At 36.6% G+C, this 20,396-nt stretch overlaps 1 protein-coding gene across 4 annotated transcripts in view; it reads left to right on the top strand.

Annotated features, from left to right (window-relative positions):
- LOC145688367 (metabotropic glutamate receptor 5-like) overlaps positions 1-20,396 on the top strand; it is a 420,659-nt gene that overhangs the window by 349,282 nt on the left and 50,981 nt on the right. For all 4 annotated transcript variants that reach the window (XM_081762517.1, XM_081762520.1, XM_081762518.1 and 1 more), the window contains one exon: positions 16,148-16,308. In XM_081762517.1, the coding sequence (XP_081618643.1) occupies positions 16,148-16,308 (161 nt within the window). The remainder of the gene's footprint in view (positions 1-16,147; positions 16,309-20,396) is intronic.

The raw sequence follows: 20,396 nt of genomic DNA on the forward strand, positions 1-20,396 counted from the left end.
TTTACGTAAGACATTTTTTTTTTCAACATCGTTTCGAATCCTAATTATGAACGAGTGATTTCTTTTGTAATGGAAGGGGTTAAAGATTGAGTTCTCATAAAATGTCATTGTTTGCGATTGTAACATAAATGTAAAATATCATAGTTATATACAGTTGTAAATTATAATATTTTTACTATTATAATTTACTATTGTATACAGTCGTGACGTTTTAAGGTTATCTTACTAGTTTCCTTTTGTTTAACATATGCTCGTGAATAGTAACCAATATAGGAACATGTTAATCTTCTAAACAAATATTCCAGTATTTCACATAATGAATTCATTGCGTTAGAAAATAAATCACCATACTTTATCGTAGAAAATTAATTCTACAAAATACTATGAAATGATTGGATTTGTAATTGAAAACATCCATATGTTGCCATGGTCAGAATGTGAGCTCTACACTTTCAACACTACAAACTCAAACTTCTTGGTTGAAATTTAGCACCCCCTTCAACATCGAGGCTGTATGAGACGTAAACCTACAGTTTAAGATGCAATATAAACCACCGTAATGCGTTCAGATTATAAAGCTAGCCAACTGCAGGTTCAAACACTAGATCAAACACTAGATCAAACACTTGCGTTCTAGTCACTTGATCAGCGCAAATAAGTAAAACTTGTTTCTACTTGATTTGCTATATGGTAGTACATAGCAACTTGAAAACAGATAGCCTCATTTAAATATTAACAAATGGCATTTCCATGTGTGTTCGTGATCAGAGTCTGGATATTAGTGAGAACCCAAGCTCAAGATTTGTTTATGAGAGTGAGCATCATCAAAGCCGTAAGGGATATCGAGAGTGAGGGGAAAAAAGCATATGAGAATATATTGTGGAGCATTGTATTGATTTTGAATTTTCAACATTTCATGATTTATACCAAGTGTAATGGGATCGAACGGTCAGGGAAGATTGCAAGTCCTGACAATCTCAGCGCCTTGATAGAGGCAACTACTGCTGCTAGAAGTTGGCAAGTTATGATTAACAAAAACTCGCAAGTTTGATGAATAAATAATAAAATTTATTTAAATAAGGATACAAGGCCACTCTTTGGTATCTAGAAATACTACACTGCGGACTGTTCAGAATTTCGAATAATTTGGATCTAATAAGAGTAGCGATGATTCGCACATAATACGTTACGTATGTTGCAGTTTGTTAAATGTACTCCGACGAGTACCTAACCAAGGACTTTTAAGTCCAAAAGTTAAATGTTTATCGAATAAAACAGACGACCGAGAAATAATAATTTCGAGGTTAAGTTCTCCAAAGTACTGAAGAGTTTGATTTCTTCTCACCAACACTAAGAATATTAGCACACGCGAGAACCCGACGCGTATTGACGCTTCTGGAAGATTGTTATTCGACTGACGCTCTCGGGGAAGGCCCTTGTATTATAAACTACCCTCAGAATCTTGGACGTAGGCTAATTTGCATACTAGTTTAAGCTTGCTCTTATTGGGTTTTGAAAAGCGTTATGCTTGTTCTGAGTTTGTAGTTCTACACGCAGTGTTCCTATATTTTGGGTGAAAGTATTCAGTTAATATACATAACCATATATGGAAATACACAATGATACATGACAATCTTTTCTGTAGAAGATGCAGATGTTTTCCTACTCTTACTCTGCTACTATTTTCACTCTTGGTTATGCACATTTTCTAACTAATGTTACTATTTTCACTCTTGGTTATGCACATTTTCTAACTAATGTTACTTTTATATTCTTCACACTCTATAATGTTTAGGATACATAAGGAACACTTGTTCTTTAAATAACAGCTGCAACCAAAATCCTCAGATACAGAAAAGGAACTTTATTTCTTTTAGCACATCTTTTCCATATGGAGACTTCTTACTTTTATATACGTGGGTCTATTTTAATACAGAACCAAGAACTGAACTGGATAGACAGTGTGTTCCTATAGCTGACTGTTACTTATACATTGCAATACCCGTGACTGTTACTTGATTCAAGTTTCCTCTCGCTCGAGAGTAATTGCTCCCATCCGTATTATGGGTTTGCATTAAAAGATTTACTTGGACCAGTGTTTCTTCCTTAATGGCATTAAAGGAATGCATTCGAATCTGTACTGATGTTGTCAACAGGAAATGTAACACTTGGTTTGTTTCTTCATTAGAAGGAAAGAGTGAGAGCATTAAGAGTAACAGCTGCGCGAGATTCTGCCGCTCCTCTGGAGGAAAGGTTTCTTGGTAATTCCGTCCTCCCTTTCTAACAGTATTGCAACACGAGAAAAAAGAAAATGAAAATTTCATATGAATTACGTGTATCTTACACTCCTCTCCCTAAGAGAAAATTTTGTAGCCGGAGGGCTGAAAAAATTTGAAATGGTTTAGGGTATCTTGCTACTGCGGGTTACTCTTATTTATAAGTTGTTTCAGCCTGTTTCTGTAATAAGTTCAGTTAGTTGCACCGTTTCTTGATGCACCCTGTATGATGTACAGTCCGCAGCAAAAAACCTGCAACATGAGCATGTAAGTTTATTGTGAAACTAAGCCTAACAGCGCAGGGAATCAACATAACGTTTAAGTAGCACGAATCAGGCTAGGAAAAACCCTAGCGCCCTCCCCATCACACTTATTTTGAAGCAAAAGACTTCGTCGTTTCACAATAAATGTACATGCTCATATTGCAGTTTTTTTTTTCTGCGGACTGTACATCAGAAGTTTGTTTGTACATCCTTTATAATTGTAGGCTTGAAGCATATAATCTAAGATAGTGATTTTGACACCATTTCTTGGTTGGCCTACAACATTTGCATTTGCAATAGCGATAAACAATTACCATAATTACAATCACTCGATAAATAGACAATGAATAGGCCACTACAGAATTATCATGGCTTATTTGCAATCTTGCTCTGATACTTGATTTTCTGTTTCTTCCATTTTATGCTCTGCGTAAGCTACGTCATTTGCTTGTTTAATTATGTTGGTAATGGGTAAGTATTTGGTCTAGGAATTAATTCGTGCGGGTGGACAAGAGATGGCGCAACGAACGGAGCGTCCCACAGTTCCGTGTATCCACACATGTGTTGCAAACCCCTGTCATCGCGTATCGTTCGTAGTATAGGGCAGTGGATTAAAGCGTCAACAACACCAGTTGGTAGTTAAGTGAACATGGCGCAATTTGTGCCTGATAAAGTGTTTTTGCGGGGTGTCCTGCTGCATTACTTTAACATGCAGAAAAGTGCGACTGAAAGTCTTCGTATTTTGGTGGAAGTGTATGGTGACCATGCTCTAGCTGAGCGAACGTGTCAGAAGTGGTTTGCACGGTTTAGAAGTGGTGATTTCGGCTTGGCAGACCAAGAGCGAGCTGGACAGCCAAAAAAATTTCAAGACGAAGAATTGACAGCATTGCTCGAGCAGGATTCGTGTCAAACGCAGGAACAACTTGCAGCAGCATTAGGCGTTGTTCAAACAACAGTCTCCAAACGCTTGAAAGCCATTGGAATGATTCAAAAGATGTCACATTGGGTTCCACATGAATTGAAAGACAGAGACGTTGAAAGACGAAAAACCATTTGCGAATTGCTGCTTCAACGACAGAGCAGAAAGCGGTTTCTGCATCGAATTATTACGGGTGATGAGAAGTGGATCCATTACGAGAACCCTAAACGAAAAAAGGCCTGGGTGAAACCAGGTGAACCAGGTCCATCACAACCAAAACGAGATATTCACTGTGCAAAGGTTATGCTGTGCATATGGTGGGATATGAAAGGTGTGGTGTACTATGAGCTGCTGCAACCGGGTGAAACTATGAATGGAGAACGTTATCGACGACAATTAATGCGTTTGAAGCAAGCTCTGGCCAGAACACGACCACAATGGGAGAACAGACATTATAAACTTATTGTTCAACATGATAACGCTCGCCCACATGTCGCAAAACCGGTCAAAACCTATTTAGAAAATGTCGGATGGGAAGTTTTACCCCACCAGACGTTGCTCCTTCGGACTACTACTTGTTCGATTGCATGAACAACGATTTGATTGAACAGCGGTTTACTTCTTCAGAAGATATCGAAACATGGGTCTCTGACTGGATCGCTTCCAAGGATGAGGACTTCTTTCGCCACGGAATCCGTACATTGCCTGACAGATGGGTGAAAGTGGTGGCTAGCGATGGGCAATATTTTTCTTAAGGTATTTATGTATTTTGTGTTTGTACTACAGCTTCAATGTGTGCGTACCAACCGCACGAATTAATTCCTAGACCAAATAGTTTTAATTTATTTAAGCTTATTTGTTTCTGAAAAACTTACAATCGAACGTGCCATTTAGATTTTGAATTCTATCTTTAGTTGAACTATTTGATACACTTGTTGAGATTTAATTAGGGACTGTGTAACATAGGCTTGACATTCGTGACTTAATTTTACTTTTCCCGAACGATTTGTCACAACAGTTTTTGTTACTCTTTCATTACAAACAACTGTAAGCTTTTATGGTTGAAGTGAGGCAAATAACATTAGCCTGCGATGGTTCTGCTTTTAAACATTTCATGATGGATTCCTATGTATCTTGGTGCGCTAAATCCAAAAAGGATCTTAGTTTGTTTCCACCACGTCAGACTTGTTTGAAAATGGCAATTTACCAAATGGAGTATATGTCCCAAAATATCACAAATATGCGACTTTATGACACAGTTTGATTATTGATATTACCTTGAGATCACCACACATTACCCACTGATGATCGTCATACTTAATTTTCTAAAGCACAAATGGTTAATTTTCGTAACGTTCTTGTAAGTGTACAGAATGTCCTATAGGTATTAACCCCTACCCGTTTCCGTTGTGAATCCAACTGTCAGGCTTCGTTTCGACAAATTGATGAATAGTCTCCAGTGAGAGCTTTCGTACGGAATATTAAATGTCTGAAACAGTCCACATATTGCAGAATACTAAATCTCCTTCTTCCGACAAGTCTGGAAGAAATTGCTGTTCTCTGTGTCTGAACCAGGACAACGAAGTGCCAGTTGCGAGCAAATTCTTTACTTTCTCTTGGAACCAAGCAATTCTGCTGCCTCTTTGGTGAGATGTAAGTCGCGAATCACATCGTTCAGTTCCGTTTGTGTAAATGGTGGTGCAGACATGCCAGGTTCGTAAGCCTCGTCGTTCTCGTCGGTGTCTTCACGTCCTTCACTTTCGGAACCATCTACGTTAGGTGAATATCCTGGTTGCATAGGTACGAGCACGTCTTTACCATGATTGACAGGACCTGACGCCGATGGCACATTTGGATAAACGATGTTCTGTTTAGTTTTGATATTAAAACAGTAAACACTGGTTGAACAAAAGTAACAATCAGCACTGTGATTTTGTATCTCGCGCCAGAATATCAGAACGCCAAATCTGAAAGCCTGTTTTTCTCTCGTTGACCACCGTCTTAGTCCTTCAACACACGTGTAACAAACACAGTGGAGTGCCCAAATTTTGTCTTGATGTCCTACTTGTTCACCGAAATACGCGAGACATAGTTGCCGCACGAATGTTATCTGTCTTTTTGCCTTGCCAACATGAACTCACCGCAAATGTAACAAAAGGAATCTGCAAATGTTTTTCAGCCTCTTGACGTCATGTCGAGCACTGTTTGCTGCTCCGCCGACACACACACGTTTGAGCGCGGAGAATAGGCCTATGTAAGAACGGTTGCACCAGTACTAACAGTTGCAGTGTATACCACGTTTAAAGACGCAAGTACTGCCATCTGCCGGTTTATGCTGTCAACGGTTATTTTCATCATAAACAAACAGATGGCAGCAATTCCTATGTTCTGACATCTGTTCGTACGTCTCATACTTATGATGTTTTTAGAGCGTACGAGCAGCATACGTACGTTTTGAAGTGTATTATCAGGTTTCGGAATGCCATCGAAGTGCAGCGTCAGTGGAGAGGAGAGTTTGGTACTGAACCATCAACCCTCCTAACAATCGAACGTCAAGCGTACATCTGTCATTTTCTTATCTCACTAACCGTGCTGAGAGTACGGACATCTGTTGAGCGAAAAACCGTACTACAACATAAATTTAACTAAAAACAATTGACAATGCCGGCATCTGTTGGGCGAAAAACCATACTACAATATACTTAAATTTCAGAACAGTTGTCAATGCCAGCATCCTGATACAGGATGACAAAGAATGTATACATTTTTGTGTCGGACTCTGTAGAATGCACTGTGATTTGCAAACAATTCTGACGTGATGGACACAAACTCCGGTCATTTTTGGATTAAGCACACCAAGATTATATATATATATATATATATATATATATATATATATATATATATATATATATATATATGAATCCGTCATCCAATGTTGAAAAACACAACACAACCGAAATAATGCAGCCCTGTGTACCATTCACTACTATCTAACTGAATCCATAGTATAATGTGAGGGAATCAAGGTTACTTCATCTGTTAATTTCATTTTACAATTCTCTTTGTGCACTGGTTTAATGGGACTACCCCAAACGCTCATTAGGCTAGTGACTGAGTAGCATTTGAAAAATGTTAACTTATCGATTTTTCATAATACTGCTTGGACATATCCGTAATATAAAAAGTTTTTGCTGGTTGAGTGAATAAATAGTTATCTTTTATGTGTACTGAAAAGGGGATAAGTTTATATATAAAACCGTCTGTTAATGGCAAAGTATAATGCAAACCAATTTATCATCATTAATAAGAACATTAAGGTCCACTATTCAGAAAGGCATTCTCAACTTAATTTCCGAGTGAAATTGGAATGGATAACAGTCGAGCGATAATAGAGCTCGCTTTGAAAATATACATGATCTCCCTAATTGCCATTATTTGTGGGGAAACAATACCCTTTTGAGCATGCAAGGTTGATTGAACAAAAGTTTCATATGATGGTTCTCATTCTATCACTAACATGCCAATCGTATGCATATAATGATCCCACTCTGTCTTACTGAACTCTTTCGTAACCTGAAAGCATCTAGCAATAATCTTAACATTTTCAAAAGCCTTTTGTGAAACCTTTTCATTTGAGGCTATAAGAGGATCGTTTTGTTGATTGTCTTAAGTATTGAATTAACTAGAAACATTGACTCTTCAGTGATTTTCAAAAAAAAATCATATTGTTCTTGAAGTTTGTTAATTTGACTCGTATAATATTTGGCATACTTTACATCTAACGTATCAAACAAGATTTTACTAACTTCACCTCCAAAAATAAAAACACCTCGTTTATTTCGTATTTGTGGTCTTACTATTTGTACCGCCAAAGACTGGAAGTCTTTTATTTTATTAAATCTTCCCTGGATATTATCTAACCTTGGTAATTTCCGAACTCAGTCTACATATATTACTCTAGACTTGGCTTATGTAAATTCTGTACATGCATTACAGCTTGATTCAAATGTTTGACAAATAGTGACAGGCTTATTGTACAATTGAACCTCACTCACGAATTCATGTCTTCCGCCGCTACCACTAATGAGAATAGCATGAACGTAGTAATGTGCAAGAGTAGTAATTCACATGTTCATGGTATCTGCAAGGAATTACATAGTGTAAGGATGGATATTGAAATTTTTATTGGTTAGTAATAGGTTTAATCGGTTAGCATTTACAACCACTGGCTTTTTTACGTCCAATGGTATAGTTACTCCATGAACTTTGAACACTTGAAATAAATCTATAAGTTGGTAATCCAATTTCATTGAACGACTTCCTCTAACGGTTTCATCTCTCAATAACACCATTTCACCTGGCTTGAACAATTAATTTTCTACGTAACCTGATCTGTCGTAGTATTGTTTATTTTTCTCTTTCCTTTCTTTCAACTTATGTGTAGTCTAATCATAACTTCTTTACAATCTTTCCCGCAAAACATACAGAGTCATCGTATGTGTAGTTAACCTCATTAGATTTCTTTTGTAACAGTCTCGGAATGTTCGCTAATTTCCATACAATTAATTCATGAGGGGTGTATGAAGTGATTGAGTGAGGGCTTATGTTCAATGAAAATAACGCTTAAAGTAGCCATATGTCCCAATCTGTACGTTTTTGAGAGATGTAGTGACGATGGTATTCACCTAAACTACGATACGATCTTTCCACAAAATTTGTTTGAGGCTGAACAGGGCTAGATTGAATTTTCTTGATTTGTAGTAATTCGCATACTTTTTTCATAACCGCACTGGTAAAATTTCTATCTTGATCCGACAAAATTATTTGAGGGTTTCCATAAAGAAAAATAACTTTCTCAACTAAAGCTTCCACTACAGTTTCCGCGTCTTGTTGGGGGGTAGGCACCACAACTAAGAATTTAGAAAGTTCATCTTGAAATGTTAAGATGTATCTATTTTTCTCTTCTGTTTCCGACAATGGCCGTACAAGATAATTTGCACATGTGTCGAAAAGATGACAGTGGAGTACTTGTCATCGGCATTTTAATCGCTGATTGGTTAACGATATTTCTGACACGAATCTCAATGTTTGATATGCAGTTCAACTTCTTTGACCATTTTAGGCCATGAAGATTGAGAAATACCATTAATTCAATGTACTTTTCTTCGATTGTATGTCGAATTCCGTGATGGCTTCCCAATTTTGAGTCATGAAATTGAGTAAGGATCTGTAAACGTGTTTCACTATCTAAAATTCCGTCTCTAATTATTGAATTCCACACATTTCTATCCACATTTTTTTTCTACTCCTGTACGATACACTATCCCGTATGTGTATTCCTTTAACGTAATACACCATCTTGGCAACCTTCTGCTCGGCTCTTTTACATTGAAAACTCATAGTAATTGCTTATGATCTGTGAAAAAAAGTTGTCGGTTTGTTTAAGATATAAACGGGGAATAATTTCTCAGCCCAAACTATTGCGAGAAATTCTCTTTAGTAGTGGGATAATTTCGTTCCAATTTATTCAGAGTTCGGCTGGCAAAACCAATAGGTTTGTCAGAATTTACTTTACCGTGAGAAAGAATACATCCGATTGAAAAATCAGATGCATCTGTTGAGAACTCAAGGACTTACTAAAGTGCGAGTAGTGCATAAATGCAGGAGAAGTTAGCTTCTTCTTAAGTGAGTTAATGCAACTATTTGCTTGTAACTCGATTCGAATTTCACATCCTTTCTAAGAGCGAATTAAGCTGTTTACGTAGTTACTTTACTGAAGTTTTTTTTAAGGAATTGCCTTTAATAGAAAGCGAGACCTAGAAATACTTTGACTTTCTTTGCACGTGTAGGCGTGGAAAATTTTAATACCTTTTCTACTAATCAGGGGTCCGGCATCAAGCCTTCACTCGTAATTCTATGTTCCAAATAGGTTACCTCTTTTCGTAAAAATTCGCGCTTATCCAGTTGAAGTTTAAGGTTGTGTTTTCTAAATCGATCGAATACTTCTTCGAGACGACCTATGTGTTCCTTAAAGTCTCTTGAGTAGATACAGCAATCGTCTAAATATGCATAACATTTTAATCCAGTTAGTCCCTAAAGAACAATGTCCATTAACCTTTGAAAGGTGGCAAGTGCTCCACAAAGTCAAAAACTCATTCTATTATATTCGTAATGTCCGTAATGGGTGTTTAAATGCTGTTTCGCACCTGTCTTCTCTCATTTTTAATTGTAGATGCACACTGGCTAGATCTAAAGTAAACTGAATTCTCTAGTTGTCTAAGATCTCTGTGGTGATTGGAACTGGGTAACATGGTTCATATGTCATTAAATTAATCCGCCCATAGTCAATTACGATACGGAATTTCGATTTCTCTGAGGCATCGAGTTTTTTGGAAACTACCAAAATTGGAAAATTCCATACGCTTTTACTTGGAGATAGAATACCTTCATCTAGTAATTTTGAAATTTGCATTTCTACTTCCTCCTTGCGTGCTTCTGAAGCACGATAAGGATTACTATGGCTTTTATATTCTGGTTTAATACAAGTCAAATATTCAATGGTGTTATATGTTAATTTATTTCCCTCGATATAAAACAAGTCGTTATACTCCGTAGATAATTCTGAAATTGATGATCGTTCTTCCTTATTTCAATTATCTATCCTTAGGTTATTCTCTAATAAGTTTAGACATCGTCCTAATTTAGTATCATATTGTTTACATTATTTTAGTAAACAAATGCTTGGCATGTTTTCGCTTGAATTATTCCCACTGAAAATTTTAGTCTAATATAGGGATTGTATCTTCCTTTTATTCCTCATTTAAATTTTGGACGCAAGAAATACATTCATGATTTTCCATGTATACTAACGTTTCTGGTAAAAATAAGTCTTCCTATAATTTTAACTTTGACACAACATTTATTCTGTTTTTGTCTACTGCAATTTTTACAGTCACTTCGCATCTAAGGGGAAGTTCGTATTTTCTACTACTTGCTGCTTTTAGTTTGAGACCTTGATAGAAATGAATTTCACGTGAGCGTTTAGTGCTTTATCTATTATTTCTGAATATGTGTTCACCACCTCATCTGTTATTGTATGAGTAATGTCAAAACCTTCAACCGAAACTTGAAGCATAATACTTCCTACTGTGTGTATTTCAAAGTTATTAAAATCTTGAGCAACAGTAGATTAACAACGTCTCACTTTTCTTAACATAGTGTCACTTAAGCTACTTAAATTTACGTAACTGATATCTGAACCAGTATCCACCAGCATTTCTAATCCTATAATTCCTTAAATTGTACAACAATTTTACCTTTATTATCTATCATCTATTTTTTTGTCTCGTTTGCTTTATTTTGTATATTTCTAGTACGGCATTTCTTAATATGAAAACATGACTGCACTTTGTATTTTCCTTGCAACTATGAACAAACTGACAAGGAACCCCTTGAGTGCGAGGTCGCAAATGGCCAATGACGTTTACGGCATTCGACGTCCCACATATTGTCTACCCTGCAATCACAATATTGGCTGCTTATGGCGACAAAAGACGGGACTGGAGGTATCCAATGGTGACCACAGCATGAGGCTATGAAGCGTACTTGAATTGCTTAGTCGAGGCGTAACGCACAACAGTGCTAGTGGTGTTCGTACACAGCAGAAATGGTAACGATTAACAAAGCAAACATTGCATTGTACCTACAACAGTTGCCGAAATGACATTTCGTCAGAAAGGAACCCAAGAAATTTCGCAGAGTGAGAAAGAAGTGGCAGATGAAATATTAGCGTTTCTGCACGGAGTCAGTGGAAAGTGTGCTGTTGTAAACTCTCGACTGTGCGAACAATGTGAACGAGTACAATGATGACGATTCGTGCTTAAGTGAAAGTGATAGTGTAACAGGTATCGAGCCATGTTTTTCATCATCCTTGTTCGACAACGAGCCACAAATCCTGTCTCCAGAGAAACGTAGTAGAGGACAATTAGTCCAAGGAGCAGGTACAAAAGATAATTACCTTGGACAACGGGCAGGTGATCATCCGCAGCATAGTAAAAAAACATATGAACAGATTTCGAATAAGTCCGCAGCAATATGACCATGTAGTGCATAAGAAAAACTACAGATATTCAAGGGAGGACAAGGCGCACTTGTTACAAAAACTGGTGCTTGCGCGTTTCAAGAATGCTTGATACAATTTACAGGATATACATGATAGTGACCTACTACGTTTGGACATCAAATTGCGCCAGATAGAGGTTACAGTGATTTCAAGTGGAGTAGTGGATGGGTGTATAATTTCAAACTACTACAGGATTGGAAGACGTAAGATAACGAAATTTCAAACAAAGCGTCACTTGAACGCTGCATAGCAGACTACGGAATTAACCTGACAATTTATATATGAGATAAACAAACTTATCCCATCGTTCACTAAAGAATTTGTTTTGAACTCCGACGAATCGTTATTTGAAGAGGAAATTAATATGAAATGGACCCTGGAAATTAGGTGTGCCAAGCGAGTTGTATCAAGACCAACAAACGCATCTGTATACAATTATGCCTTAACGCATTTGTATACAATTATGTCGATTGTTAATCTGGATTGTAAATTGGCTGGAAAGTTATTTATTGTGCTGCGGGAAGTTGTAAGTGCTCTTCCCCCTACGACTGTATCTCGTGTGAGTGATCTTGTAAGGGGAGTAGGAAATATTCACTTCAAAACAAGCAGGAGTGGGGAAAAATGGGCTTAAGAGAACTACAACTATGTTATGAGCACTGCTTTTGGCCAATAGCTGGTCAAAATAATGTGCTTTTGCTTGATTCCTGGACTGCGTTTGAAAATCATACTCCTTTAGAGCAAACTCTCTCTTCTGGCAAGTGTGTGACATTGGAATTCACACGTGGAACCACTAGACAAATTCAGCCTCTGGATGTTTTTTTTTCCGTGCCTATAAATTATCGCACTATTGCAGCTATGCCTTAAAGGATACCAGTTTCGTGATAAGATCCACGACAGACTGTTTTGCATTCGGTGGCATGTCATCACATTCCACCAGTTCTTATCTCCACTTTACACCAATATGATTGTATGTTCATTCCTTGAGAGTGGATACCTAGCTGAACGTCCGGAAGAGTTTGCAACTCCGAAGGAGTTCGCGTTCGATCTTGATTATGCGAACGTTTCTGATCACTATGGCGCGTCATTTTTCATTCGGTGTTCATGGTGAAAGTTAATGATCTGTTTCGAACATTTCCTGAATGTCGACGATGTCCATTTTGTGATGTGAAATAGATGGTTGATCCCATAGATGGTTGACCTCTACACCTCCCGCACACGCATTTTTGTTGTCCTCCTGGTGCACATGATCAGTCATTAGCAGAAAATATTATTGTTTCATTCATCATTGTTCACACTTTACTTTCAAAGAGTCTTACTAGATACACTATGTGATCAAAAGTATCCGGACACCTGGCTGAAAATGACTTACAAGTTCGTGGCGCCCTCCATCGGTATTGCTGGAATTCAATGTGGTGTTAGCCCACACTTAACCTTGATGACAGCTTCCACTCTCGCAGGCATGCCCTCAATCAGGTGCTCCGCTTTACACGCAGAGAAAAAAATCCGATAGAAAACCAACTAAACAGACAAATTTTAGATCAACATCTGAAAGCCAGGAAATTCCTGGAAAAAATGTAATCTCAAGTATACGTTATCTTGCAAGACAAGGACTCGCATTTAGAGGACATGGCTCCCGGTTCAGGAATTTATTTCAGTTGATGAGCCTTTGCTCTGAAGATTTTCTACAACTGAAGAGCCGGATAAAGGGAAACATGAAGAGATGTAATTTTATGGATGTTAAAATCCAAAATGAAATCTCGAAACCATGGGCCAAGAAATTGCTTTTCATATATGTAACAAATCTCAAAACCCTCCTCTGTTCTCTTTCGTGCCTGATGGTTCCCGTGATGTGAATGGCGAAGAACAATTAAGTACTTGTGCCAGGTGAGTTGATAAAGATCTCTGTTCTCATGAAACTTTTCTTGTTTTCTACAGTATATCAAAAAATTACTGGTGAGTTTATAGCTTCAGTTATTCTGGATGAGATGGTGAGACCCCAGCTTTCCATTGTTCAACTCAGTGGACAAGTTTATGATGGCTCTGGAGATAAGAGTGATGGCTCTGGAAGTAGTGTTCAATCTATTATATGTAAACAGCAACTTCTTGCCGTGTACGTACATTGTGGAGCTCACAGTATTAATCTTGTGATTAAGGGTGCCTGTAGTGCGTCAGAAGTAGTGAGAAACTCGTTGCGGTGGGTGCACGAACTATGAGTACTGTTTTCGCAGTCACTTTCAGTGAGGTCACGATTTTCTGCTCTAATCGAGGCTAATGCTGGTGGTCTCGTGTTAAACATTGTAAACTTTAAATCCTTGTGTCCCACTAGGTGAATTTGTAGGCTTAATCTAATAATGGGAGTTGTTTAACATTATGAATGAATTCTCTTTACGTTGGAAAAGATGAAGACTGACGGAATTGTCAACACATCTTCGGGATCAGCAACTGAGCTTTTGCGGCTTTTTGAAGAAGGATCTGCCTTTCTTGGGTGGCTAGGGATATTATCAGAGGTTGAAGCTTTTTAACAGGACACTTAAACCCAATTTCAGTGTCAAAATGAGAAACAATACAAATCATAAATGAAAACATGAACTTGAATAATATGCTTAGTCACTGATCATAAGTTCTTTGTACTGTCATGAATGCTACAAATTAATATCATCGCCCTGGAAATCCCATTAATTATAATAAATATTGTCAACAGTACCATAATAGGATTTTTCTGTATCGCTGGAATAGAACCTGTTACCACCATTGGTAGGATTTATCTATCCTAAATTGTGGCACTTTAATTCATGTTATGTGACATTTTGAAAATTAAGGGGGGGGGGTGCAGTGACATCAGCCTTTCTTTAAATTTGGCCCACAATGTTGAGTGAAGGGTACTCTGCCCCCAGAAATTTTTTTGGTGGGTACGCCTTTGTATGCAACACATGCATTTGCACGAGGCGGCAAATTTCGAGGCGCGGCAACATTTGTTATAACTATATTATTTAAAATAAATATTTCTTGTTGGAAACAGACTTCATGTAGTTTAAGGTCATGTGGACAATACTAAAGCAAATGATCAAACAAATCCCAACATGAATTGCTTGATTATTGTCAAATACAAGAATTTAATTCTCGAACAGTTGCGAACAGCTGTTCCATTTAGTTAGTTATCACAGTTTTGATATAAAAACTAGGCTTGTCTTTGACACAAACAAGTTTCTTAAATTTAAGGTGGAAATAAGTTTCCTTTAATTTTTTTAACAGATCTAGAAGAAAATTCCAGAAATCCAGATAAGAGCTTGTTGCCTTGAAATTACAAACTTGGTATATTGAGATTGAAGCTCGATATTGAACTCTATAACAATATTTCCTTTGCAGGTGTGTTTGCTTTATCTTTCACTAGAATAATAGATTATTGTTTAAAGGAAAAACAAGCACAGTGAGATTGTAGTGCTTAGACCTTTCTGAGTGCAAGTGCCCTTTCCTTCCGTTTCGTTGTTCATGATGGGGTAGCATACTTACAATCGTTGCTTTTAAGGTTTGTTCTTTCTGGAGAAAGCGGTGGAGCGGAAAATGACGCCATTATACAGGGTGGCAAAGTGCCTAGGGTAAGACGAGATTTTGAGATTTGCGTATCGTAAAAGGGAATGAGAGGCTTCGATTTCTCGACGTTCAAGTTTCCGAAGATTCTTAACCCTTTTAGGACTTCCACGTTTTGAGGTAAATTTTAGACTTTCACTTTAACGGCTACTGCTTCCTTACTATTTATCGTAGAATCATGGTTCATACCTCGATTTTTCAGGACAGATCGTACTTTTCACAGGTATCACTCACTTTTCCGTATTATACACTAGAAACGTGACAATCGGGTAAATTTGGGATATTTTTCGAAAAAAATATATTTTTAAAAAATTTTTGAGCCCTTCCGGCCCGGGCCTAGTTACACGTAGGGATCTGACTTTTCTTAAGAAGAATACGCTGTTATGTGCAAAATACGTGTCCAAAATTTCAATCTTGTATCTTTGTAAACTGAGGTCGGGAGAAATATTTGAATGTTTGAAGGTGATCCATTTTTCCACACAGGCATACACAATACACACACACACACACACACACACATATATATATATATATATATATATATATATATATATATATATATGAAAAGGGGAAGGGGCTTGAAAATATATTTGTTCGCCATATCTTCAAAACTATAAGACGTAGAATTTTGAAATTGTCTGTAAATGTTTTCCTTTCATCATAAAATCTAGATTAGTCTGAATTTCCCAGGTGCGAACACTGAGGAGAATGGAAGGTTTGATATAACCAGATTACCAAAATTATTGAACGCGGGATTATGAAGTAGTATGTTATTCACTTCTATTCAGTATGGAAAATAAAGTGGAATGGAACGCAGGTGGAGGATGAGATGGTATATATCATCAGCGATAACACGCTGAAGCATACGCTAGTATTTTGTATCGTGGATGATTAGTCTAGTTTCTTTTTAAAATGTAGCCTTCTTGAATTATTCTTAGATTGACTATTATTTTGTAATGTGTTTTCTATGTTGCAGGGTTAATTGGTCTTGGAAGTCCCGATGTAGTTGGAGAAACTGTCACTACTCTTCATGCCTTCAATATTCCTTTAATACTAGCATCACCAAGATTATCTGAAATGGTAACCCAGGAGAGAAATATATTAACAACAGCACCTGATATCAGCAGTGTTGTTAAGGTAAGCATTCAATATCGATATAAGGCTATCGCATTCCAGTTTTATAAATATACAAAATAAGTGTTTATTTTTTTAAAGGTACGTATGAAAATATAACAAAGTAAAAACATGTGCTAATTAGTAGTATTGAAGCTATAAGTCGTAGACAATAGATTTTATTGCCCCCTTAATTGCTTTATTACCTAACGACTTTCGATGTCAATATGGCCGTGTCGGCCTTGGGGAGGTTTAGGGGGAGGTGGTTTTATTACCCTGTTTGTTAGGTGGTTAGACGGGTTCCTGGAAAAGGTTGAGTGTTAGGAGGGATGGAGTAGTTTCTAGAAAAGAGGATGAAGGACATGATTTTGATAGGATTGTTTCTAACAGCTATGCTATGATCAAATTAATTATTCTTTTATTTGTATTCTCCTAATAAATTAATTGGAACAATTTGTATTGGATTGCTTGCTAAGCAAGCTCCTTATTTATTGGATTGTATGCTAAAGCATACTCTGCTTATTTATTGGATCGCTTCATTAGAAGCTCATTATAAAAATATTATGTTTTTCCCAAATCCTATGCTAAAGCATACTCCATAGAACAATCTCTGATTGTGATTATATTAATTAATTCTTTTAATAAATTAATTGGAACATTTTATTTTACGGATTGCTTGCCCTACAAGCTCCTTATTATTTTTCCCAAATCGTATGCTAAAGCATACACGTTGTTAAATTTGATTGTGATTATATATTAATTAATTTGACCATTTGCATAGCAACTTGTTTTTTTTTGTTCTTTCGTATTATTTATAATAATACTCGTTGTTAAATTTGATTGTGATCATATTAAAATGGTGGAGGGAATAAACTTTATTCATGCGGGACTTCTTAATTTGACGGATCGTATTTTTATTTTCTCGAACACTGTGTGAGCATACTAGAAATTTTGTGTATAGAATATGTATAGTGCGGTATGATAAGCATTGCTGGTACATATACAGAGCGTGGTTCTTGTACGTCTTTCGCTGCTGAACTTAAGACATGAACTGAACTTTTCGCGCGCTTTTTGGAAACTGGTTGTGCAACAGGGAAAGATGGCGTTGTTGGGTAACAGGTGCGTGTTAAAACATGAAGACAAATACAAAGGAAAACCGACGACACGTTTAGTACACATCACAGAGTGCCGACAGAGTAATAAAATAAGTTTGGCGTCAGGGTAGCTGAACACAAGACATTGTTGACGGCGAATACAAAGAAGATTGAGGTCGTGGCAGGTAAACATGTTGAATTATACCTGTATGCTAATTGGTAATAAAAACAAGTTTGGCGTCAGGGTAGTTGAACACAAGATATTGTTGACGGCGAATACAAAGAAGATTGAGATCGTGGCAGGTAAACATGTTGAATCATGCCCCTATGCTAATTGGTAATAAAAACAAGTTTGGCGTCATGGTAGTTGAACACAAGATATTGTTGACGGCGAATACAAAGAAGATTAAGGTCGTGGCAGGTAAACATCACAGAGTGCCGACAGAGTAATAGAAAAGAAGTTTGGCGTCAGGGTAGTTGAACACAAAACAATGTCGATGGTGAATACAAAGGAGAATAAGGTTGCGGTAGATAAACATCACAGAATACCGACAGAGTAATAAAAACAAGTTTATTGGTATGTGAAATGACAATAAAAAACATTGTCGGCGAAGAATACAAAGAGGATTGAGGTCGTGACAGGTAAACATCACAGAGTGCCAACAGAGTAATAAAAAGAAGTTTGGTAATGCGTTAGGTGAACACAAAACAATGTTGATGGTGAATACAAAGAAGATTAAGGTTACGGTAGATAATAACACAGTAATAAAACATTGTTGACGAAGAATACAAAAGAAGTTTGGCACCACGAATTGTGGTACATGACGCGACACCGAACGGAAATACGAAAGAAGTGTTGATCCTGTTGAAACATGAAGGGGTACTGAATGCAATAGAAGATTGTTACATTGATATGATACCGAATGAAAACACAAAAGAAGTTTTGCAGTATGAATTGTGTTGACACTTTTCTTTGTACGTAGATAACATTTTAAGTGATTAGTACAGGATATGAATAACATTATTGAGGGAATACCGTTGTAAGATGTGAATGATCGTAACACAATGTAAATAATATTGACAATGTTGTTTCAAAAGAATGTTTGATCAATAAATGATACATGAGAACATAAATGCAATGTAAGTATATGTTTTCTCCGTCCCTTATACCTATTGAAAGTTGTATAGAGAATTGGGGAAGTACATTTGAAAATATTTTAAATGATGTAATGGGCGTGTTTTAAAGTACCACGTGATGTGACGTCGACATAAGTTTTCCTTATATACTGGGTATGATGAGAAGACTGACATAGTATCATCATGGATTCGTCTACCAGTATAGTACAGCGAGAAATTCAACTTTGCAACGAAGTAGATTGGGATTCTACATTTGACTATGTTGAATCTCCCAACAAAAAGTTTAAATTGCATAGAGAATCTCCGGACTTGTTTATTGATGAAGAAACTTGCTATTTTTCACCGGCTTCTCCAGATGTCATTATAGAGGAAGAAACTTGCTCACCGGCTTCTCCAGATGTCATTATAGAGGAAGAAATTTGCTCACCGGCTTCTCCAGATGTCATTATAGAGGAAGAAATCATTGATTTAAGAGAAGAGCCAATATTAATTCCAACTTCGCCAGTTGGATCAAGAACAACTTCACCAGTATCAGTAGCAGGAACACCGGAGCAAAAGTTTCAAGTTCCAACGATAAAGTGGACACTTCCAGAAGAAGGAAGATCAACATCTCCTGATTTATTTAATGAGGAAGAGGAGGAAGAAATTTGTAAGTTATTCAACGAGATAGAAGAGTGCAAACCCAGCACGCCATCACCAAGTGTTTCACCGTTGGAGTATCCATCTTCACCCCAAAAGGTTCCATTGGATTTGCGTGTGCAGTACCAGTGCGAGTGTAATAGTGACTTTGTAAGTGAAACCTGTGTTAAAGATAGTATTTTAAAGTGGGAACCAGATACAGTTTTACTCTGCCCCGGTTGTAACCTACATTATTTCAATCAGTTCGGGCACAGGTGCCTTCTTGTGAATATATTAACTCTCGAATCAGAAGCATGGAAAATTATGGCAAGCAAAGATGTGAGAGACAATGTGTATTCAAATTATGTGAAATCGCATTCTGCTAACAAAAGAAGTGAACATTTATTTCATGAAACCTATGACAACTTATTAAAGAACCCAAATTATATTGAAGGACTAGTGAACATTTTATTAGAAAAAGATAGAAACGCGACAAAGTGATTTCTTTTTTGTATGTAATATAATCTGTATATATTATTTCTGTGTGTGTGTGTGTGTGTGTGTGTTTGTACATGTATATTATTTTCTATACTTGTTTGCTTGTATATATCTTTATCTCCAAATAAATATATACGAATTTCATTTCTTGATTTTTATTTAATAAAAGAAACTTTCCTAAATAAAAGCTATCATTGGCATTTTACAAAGTGAAACTCATTTACGGTTTCTATCGTTTAAAATTGGTATTTGATGAGTGTTTTATATTTTTCTTGATTTTACTAATACTTTGAAGTATTTAAAAGTTTGATGAGTATTTTACAAGTTTGCGATTTGAAACATAGATCCTTAAAGTTTGTGTAACAAACAAAACATACCCTGAATAAGAAGAGTTTATGTAACGAAAGATCCACATAAATAAATAAGAACGAATTTGTGCAACAAATATTTGATGAATTACACTTTATGAGTATTGTGTTAAGAAAAGTAAGCAGAGTTTCTGCAAGAATTTTTATTATATTCACAATCATAGATTGTTCAGAGTTCCACAGAAACTTTTTAATATATTTACAATAAAAAAAAATTAACACTGACTTTGCAATGAGAAAGGATTTTTTAAGTTCACACTTAAGTGTCCTTAGTATTTTACATAGTAATTATTTAACACTACATAACTATGTTGATGTAAGAGTATTACGGTAAGTAAAACGAAATAAGATTGTTCATCGCATTCTTAATACGTTCACACAAAGTGTTCGATTAAAT

Source organism: Thermobia domestica, chromosome 6, assembly GCF_964235325.1.
Source record: "Thermobia domestica chromosome 6, izTheDome1.hap1.1, whole genome shotgun sequence".
Lineage (NCBI taxonomy): Eukaryota > Metazoa > Arthropoda > Insecta > Zygentoma > Lepismatidae > Thermobia > Thermobia domestica.